The sequence below is a fragment of the Erpetoichthys calabaricus genome, chromosome 2, assembly GCF_900747795.2.
Source record: "Erpetoichthys calabaricus chromosome 2, fErpCal1.3, whole genome shotgun sequence".
Classification (NCBI taxonomy): domain Eukaryota; kingdom Metazoa; phylum Chordata; class Cladistia; order Polypteriformes; family Polypteridae; genus Erpetoichthys; species Erpetoichthys calabaricus.
Window position 1 is genome coordinate 84,012,043 of NC_041395.2, and position 7,992 is coordinate 84,020,034.

The following is a 7,992-nucleotide window of genomic DNA, read 5'->3' on the forward strand; positions in this document are numbered from 1 at the left end:
TAAAACTGTTATGAAAACTCGGGTCGCAAATACTTAAAGGTTGAGAAACTCTGTCCTACCCTGTCTTATACAGTATATAGTAGGTGTGGATCGATGACATAATATGTCACGTGACTGGTAATAGGTATAATAATTATATGGCCGTCCCCACCATATATGCACAAAATGCCCATGGCAATATCAGAGAAAATAAAAACAAAATTATTCAAATACCACAGAGAATCCAAATGTGTAAAAAAATAATTACAGAAATAGAATTGTTCAAAACCCTAAAATCATGGCAAGCACTATATGACCTAATATTCTGTAGGCTTGTGTAACTCCATAAAGAGTTACACAGACTTATACAGTTACACAAGTCTGAGTAGTTTTTCTTGCTGTGGCTGGAACTATCTTGTGCCTTATTGAATTCCAAGTCTGAGTATATTCTTGTTTACTAGCTTCTGCACTTTATTTAAAGTGTTCTCTTTTTCAGTTGGATATTATAGTAAGGATATCTGGATCCAGCTAGAAAGCATTATGGATGGAGGCCTTATAGTGTGAATAATTTAAAACACTATCACTGTATGTCAACACAGTATTTTAAAACACCAGTGAGAGGGGAAGCCTGTCTGTATTTAGTATTTTGTAGTAGTCAAGATAGAATTGGGAGTAAATATGATTGAGCCATTCTAGGATCTAATGCCCATAATATAATATATTTGACATTGTTTTGGCAAATGACCTATGGAAAAATTAAAACTATGACTTTAGTAGGGCAAATTCTAAGCAGATATGCAAAGTCCAAAGATGCTAAACTAGGATAAGCTTTTAAGTGTGGAAACAATCAAGGAATAGTGGAAAAGGTTTAAAAGCCTTTTATTTATAACTTAGGACAATTTAATCCCCAAATTTAGAAGCAGTAAAAAATTATTTTTTTAATTAAATAAAGAGCTACAAAGAAGCTGCAAAGAAAGAAGCAACTGTATAAAACTGGGGTGTCAAACTCAGATCCTGAAGTGCTGCAGTGGGTGCAGGTTATTATCCCAGGAACTTAATTAATAACCATTACTGCTGCTCCCAATCATTATTTTAAAATGAGTTCTTCAACATGAACATGGGGACACAGTTGGAATCTTGTTAAGGGTAAAATTCACACAAACCTTAGAATGTTTTTTCATCACACAGAGAATGATAGACACATGGAATTTATTACCATGTAGTGTGGTATGGAGCAGGACTTTAGGAACCTTCAAAACTTGAATTGATGTTATTTTGGAGAAGTTAGGTGGACAGGCTAGGAGAGCTTTGTTAAGCTAAATAGTCTGTTCTTGTCAAAATTTCTCAAATGGTCTTCTGTTGAGTCTCAATTCCAGAGTGCCCTAGTGGCTGCAGATTTTTCTACTTAGCCAACTTTTATCTGAGTGTGACTGCAGAATTGAACAAATTTATCAATATTACTATTGGTTCTTTAGGTGAATAGCAGTTTATTTGTTGTCTAGCCTATTTGTTTGATACTGATTTGTAATTTTTATCAAAAAGCTTCTAAAAAGAAAGTCACTTCCAGCTGTAACTAAAAGTGAATATAGCTCCTCTTCAAGAAGAAAAATGCTCCTGCTCCAGTATTGTGAAATTAATTCACTGACAACAAATTTAAATCAAATAAGAACTGCTGAAGTTCTATAATCAAAATGTCAAAAATATGCTCCTTTTTCTAGAACAGTATAAACCTATTCAGTTCAGATTTTTGTATCATTTAAATATTATGTCCCATAAGTGATTTCCCATGGATCTGTCCTATAAGCTATACTTCCTTTGTTCTTTAATTGCAACTGGCACTCTCCTCCACATGTTCTGTCTTCTACTTTTGAGTCTTCATCTCTAATTTTCTTTTCTCAGTTTCCTCTATTGATTTTACTCCCTCATCACGCATATTTCTTCTACTTAACCTCTCTGTTCTTACTCTTATTTCTATACAGTAAGTGATCTTTTCCTTGGGCACAATTGCTGCTAAGTTAGCTCTCACAAAATGTCTTTCTACCAGTTTCTGGAAGTCTTCTTTTTACAACCTGGTACTTCTCAAACTCCTGGTGTTGCAGATTAATGGGTCATCCACCTCCAACATTAAGAAGAGGGTGTCTCTCGATTGACCGATGAGAAGCTAGGTGGAGATCTCAATTTCTTTGCTTAGTCTCCCTGTTGTCCTTTCAGTTTTGGTCTAGTGTTTTGGCTGCTGTCCTCCCTCTGCTGTGTTTTTATTTAGGTGGGACTGGAGAGAGAGATTGTTTCTCTGATTTATCCATTGCTTATTCAAAGTTAGTTGTAATTGTTTATTTTTTCTTTTTGTTCAATTTAATAAAATAAAATTACCAAAACAAAAGAAATACATATTTCATGCTGGTTCAAATGACATAACAAATATTGATAGTCTCAAACCTACTAAGCCTAGGGATGCGCCTATCCAGGCAGCATGAAGCACAAGGCCGGAACCAACTCTGTACAGGCCACCAGACACCACAAGTCATCCACAATCACATTGGGCCAATTTAGAGTCACCAGGTACCCTAACAAGCACGTCTTTGGGATGTAGGAGCAAACCAGAGGATGCTGAGTATTCTGCACAAACAGCAAATATTGATTCTATAGTTCCATGATTTGGATAGATTATTGTTTTATTTAAGTGATGCATACAAAGTAGGTTTTACAATATAATTTCTCATAAATCTTCCTGATTCTCTAAGTAGTTTAATAATACTATTAAGTAAGTTACTAAGTATGTTGCTAATTTAGTAACTAATTTAGATGCTCTTGCTTTTTCACATATGTTTCTTACGTTCAGAATACTCTGAGCATTCCTTTACACCCCAGATAATTTTTTATTTTGTTCAATCTGCAGGAGGTACTGGCACACTATTCTCATCGTGCGCTGGATGATGACATGCGTACACAGATGGCAGCGGACTGGGTGAACAGGGAGCAGACTGTGCCAGGCACTATTGCACGGGAGCTTGGGGCTGCTGAAAGAGAGTTGGAAGAAGCCCGACTGGCAGGCCGTGAGCTGCGTTTTCACAAGGAAAAAAAGGACATCCTTATGTTGGCAGTTGGGCAGCTGGGCAATTCTAATGCGAACACTCTGCCAGCCAACTGCTAAAGAGCTAAAAGGCTCTGATTTTTGCAAAAAAATCTAGGGCATAGAACAGTATTCTTGGTCACAGTACACCCCCCCCCCCCCCCCCAATTAATTTGGAGGGCAAAGACTACAGTGTTGTTTCACTCGGTGATGGCACCACTGTAACCATTCATAAATGGAGTAAACTGATTAATTAATCACCAATTTTCAATTATTATAACCCAGATGTTATTAGTAAGATTTATCCTGCAAAATTTTAACTGATAAGTGTTAGACTGCACTTAACATTTTTGTACATAATACAATCTCTCATTGTTGATTACCCTACAATTTTAATATAACTCTAAAAATGTCTATAATTAAAATGCAGTTTACAAATTAAATATGTACACTAACCTTAGAAAAAAGAGTGCCAAAATGAAAACAATATGAAAAGTAATTTTTATATTAATATTAAACAGTATACGTAGGGATTTTCAAAGGAACAACACAAAAGAATCAAATAAAAATGGGGAGTGGTCTCCCCTAGACTTTCTCGTATACTCAGATATGGGAATGGATTTGAGGAGTAAACCTCAAGACAATGATTATATTTTTATATTATGTACATTAAAGAACCATCAACAGCAAATCAAATCAAATTAATAATATATTGAACAATTATTACAAAAGTAAAGTTGAATAAATCGGACTCGGCAGCTGCATGAATAAAAGGTAAAGTACCACCTCCGGTTAGCGAAAATAGCCCAAAAGTTAATAGAAATAAATGTGTTGTACTTAATACTTGTATGCAAAATTTGGTTGACCTAAGTGAAAGTGTACTCAAGTTATTGTGTGTACATACACACACACAGACAGACAGACACACAGACATAATTCCAAAAATGGTATTTTCGGACTCAGGGAGGTCTAAACCGTCAAGATTAATCGAAACCACAAAATGGAATTTTTGGAGGATTCCAATACTTTCCTTACACTTCATATGTGAGAAGGTCGGGAATGTGTAAAATGTCGAGATTCATCAAAATCTCGACATCAAATTTTTGGATGATTACAATACTTTCCCTATACTTCATATACGAGAAAGTAAAAAAGAAAAAACAGCCCCTGTTTGTCCCTGGATCATTAAGTGCTGTGTCATCCAATGAGTCACTGGCAGGAAGCAGCCTTTCAAACCCAACCTGGAGTTCCTTCTAGGACAGTCCCTTAATCTTCTTCTAGTGTCAGATACACCCCGTGAAAGTTCTTGGGTTGTGTCACCAAATCTACCTCTGGCAACTCCCAGTTTCATTGTATCCCTGAACCCCAAATCATAGTCAAAGTTCCAGTATTCATTTGTGTTGCTGATTCCATCTATGGTAGCATCAAGAGGACCCTGTGTTGTTATTTGGTGGTTTGGAAAACTTCACTAGGCTTCATTGTGTATTCTCATAACTTGTGTAAATCCTGTGCCCACAGTGAAGTTATTTCCGGGGAGCTGAATAAGCTTTTAGGGCATGCACCGATCAGAAGTGCTGCCTACCTACAATGGGTTCTCCTTGCCACACTTTTCCGATTTAGACAGCCATCTAGTGGTTTCAGGTCTATATTACCTCTAACCTGGTCACTGTTTTGTCTACTTGTCTCCATCACGTTATAACATGGCACAGCCTTGCCAACCCAGCAATGTGCTACAATATATACATGCTGTATTTGTTCTTAGTGTTTGTGCTGTGCAAATCTGTTAACATTTAGCAAAGCACTGGGTCACTTTCACAATGCCTTCTGCTATTTTGCCAAGTTTACTAGGGTCTCTTTCAAATAAATCAAGATTACTTTTTGAGCAGCTGTGCCATCTTGTAATTTTCTTAATATGTTACTTTAAAGTGTGCTCAACATGTATTTTAGTTTAACATGACTGTTTGCACTCAAAATATGTTTGCAGTTGGGCCTATAAAAGTCACCCCAGTCATACATATCATACATATTAGCCAGTGAATCTACAGTATGTACATTTGACATATGAGTGAGTAATAGGTTATCTGAAGGATTTCATGATAGTATCTTTTTCATAAAAATGATGTCACGTGCAGTTGTCATTGTTTGTACTGCAGCTTGTAGGAAGCATAACCTCAGCAGCTGCTGTCTTCTGAGATATTTTATTTCCAATTAGCTTTTCTAACGTATTAGTTTAGTCAAACCTGCAAAGACTTATCCAGATGTGGATCAAAGAGCACATCATGTATATTTTGCCAGACAGTGAATTGAGTTGTTATTTTATATTTACAAAGGGTTATTGCCTTATTTTTATATACTTCAAAAATTGTACTATGCAAAATGTAATGATCTAATCTGCAACATCTAGAATGCATTGTTACTTAAATCATTGTGCAGAGGTAAGCAACTGTGTCTAACCAGGCTTGTGGTGATTACTGTTTGTCATTGTAGAATAACTCCTAACTGTGTTTTGATGATTCCGTTAATATAGAAAAAAGAGGTGTCTTTTTAATTACACAATGATGTTTTTGAGCAAACAGTCGTCTAACTGTGTGGGTTTACATTCCAGCAGTTCTCTGTGCCATTTCCTACTCTTGTCCGCATTTTACATTGAGCGGACATCATAGTCACTCACATCTCAGTACTATAATTACAACAGTTTAAATTGAAGCAATTAATCAGTGATAATAAGAGTAGCTGGGATGAAAGTCAGAGGATAGTGGCAGTCATTAGAACATTAATTAAATGATAATTTTAGTTACAGTGAGGTATTTCAGATCAGATTCATCAAAGGAGTGGTGTTTAGTGTGAAATCCTTACTGGATTTTTTTATCCCAGTGAGTTTTCCTACTTATATTGACTGCAAGAACTGGAAATGCCATTTACTCTGCAGTCACGACTATCATAACATATTAAAGTAGGCTCTGCATTTATCTTGAATTTTTTACTTCTTCTTTTTATGACAATGCCTATATATACTCCAGTGGCACTATTTTTAATTACACATATCCATTTTAATAATGTCACTAGTAGCTCTAATCTCTTTGTGCTATTGGAATTCCACTTCCTCATGCATATCTGATGACTTAACTGTAGGAAAAGTAAGGAGAAGCAAGGAGAAATTGCGGGTGAAAATGACGCAGTTTACAAACTTAAAGTTTAGTGGGTTGAAGATTATCCTACTTACACAATTCATAGCTGCTTGATCTCAGAGCTTTTCCTGACATCACAGCTCATTTAAGAGAAATCCATTGTGAAAGATAATCAGTCTAATGTAGTGTAAAAAGCAATACACATTTAGGTTTTTTACAGTAGTTCTTTGTAGTATGGGGAAGAAGTGGAGTGTCCTATGGAAACTTTTGCGACCAAGAATGTTACATGGAACATCCACCTATCCATTTTCTAGTTCAGTATTGTACATATACGGTACCCAACTTATGCTCAACAGTCTACATACTAGCCTGCTTATACAGTTAGCAGTTGAGAGGAGCCAGTGTCTGTCCTAGCAGCATTGGGTGCAAGACAGGAACCAACCCTAGGTAGAGCAACAGTTCATCACTGATAACACTCACACACACAATTGAACCTTACATGTGAAAGAAACACTGCAGGAAACAAACCTTGTGTAATCTAGTGTCATTCAGCCTAGGTGCAATGGCACCAATGATAAAACTAATATATATCATTGGAACCATATATTGTGTAAATGTTTGTAATATTTTTACCACATTTATTGATAGTGCACAGATTTTGGAGTTTTGTTATTGGTACAGTTACAAAGAATTTCAAACAAGATATTTCATTTAGTAACAATGATTCATGGCTATCTGTAAGCCTTACAACACCAAGGTAAAAATAATGAAACCCATGTCTCAACTTCAGGAATAAAAAACACAAACCCAATGTGCTGTGGCATCCAGAAGTTTCTGATTACCACTAGAATGTAATCTGCATTATCATTTTCATATTTCTAGAACCATGCAGACTGTAATGTGTACAATTTCTTTTTAATTTTAAAATCTTGTTTACAATTGCTTATTTTTTCAAAACAATTCTCGATGCACGAGCGGACATATTAAGCCTGCCGACAAAACAGACAGTTATGGTTTAGATAATTCCATATTGTGAATAGAATGAAACCTGACAGAAGCAAAGCAGCACTAATATACTTTTTAAACTCTTTCTAGTAAATTGCCTTTTTTATATTTTTAGTTTCTACATGAGTAGCTGCAAAGTACTAACAAAATAGAGTTAATGTTGTGTTTTTGTGTTTTCTTATGTACATTATGCAAAGGAGAATTGAAAAGTGCATTGCACAGTGTTTGATGCAGCACTAAAACTGATTTATAACTTGTTGTTTATGACCTCATCTATAGGTGTGTATCCCAAACTCTTTTATTGCATTTTGATTTAATTCATGTGTGTTAATTTTCTTTGTATTTTTCTACATGACAAATATATATTTGATATGAGTAATTTTTGGCATTTTACTATGAAAGTAATCTTCTTTTTATGTCTAATGCAATAAACCCTAAATATGAAGAAAAATGTTTTGTGTCTAATTCCTGGAATTTTAAATGTAATGTTTTGCTGATGTCTTTTATATTCCCAAGCCCCTTATAGACATTATTGCATACACTGCATGCGTGTACAGTTAGGTCCATAAATATTTGGACAGAGACAACTTTTTCCTAATTTTGGTTCTGTACATTACCACAATGAATTTTAAATGAAACAACTCAGATGCAGTTGAAGTGCAGACTTTCAGCTTTAATTCAGTGGGGTGAACAAAACGATTGCATAAAAATGTGAGGCAACTAAAGCATTTTTTTAACACAATCTATTTATTTCAGGGGCTCAAAAGTAATTGGACAATTGACTGAAAGGCTATTTCATGGGCAGGTGTG

General features: G+C 35.4%; 1 protein-coding gene across 1 annotated transcript in view; it reads left to right on the plus strand.

The window, feature by feature from the left end:
- Positions 1-7,633, plus strand: part of lix1l (limb and CNS expressed 1 like) — a 65,705-nt gene extending 58,072 nt beyond the window's left edge. The window contains exon 6 of the mRNA XM_028794007.2: positions 2,876-7,633. Within this exon, the coding sequence (XP_028649840.1) occupies positions 2,876-3,130 (255 nt within the window). The 3' untranslated portion in view covers positions 3,131-7,633. The remainder of the gene's footprint in view (positions 1-2,875) is intronic.
- Positions 7,634-7,992: the final 359 nt, after the last annotated feature.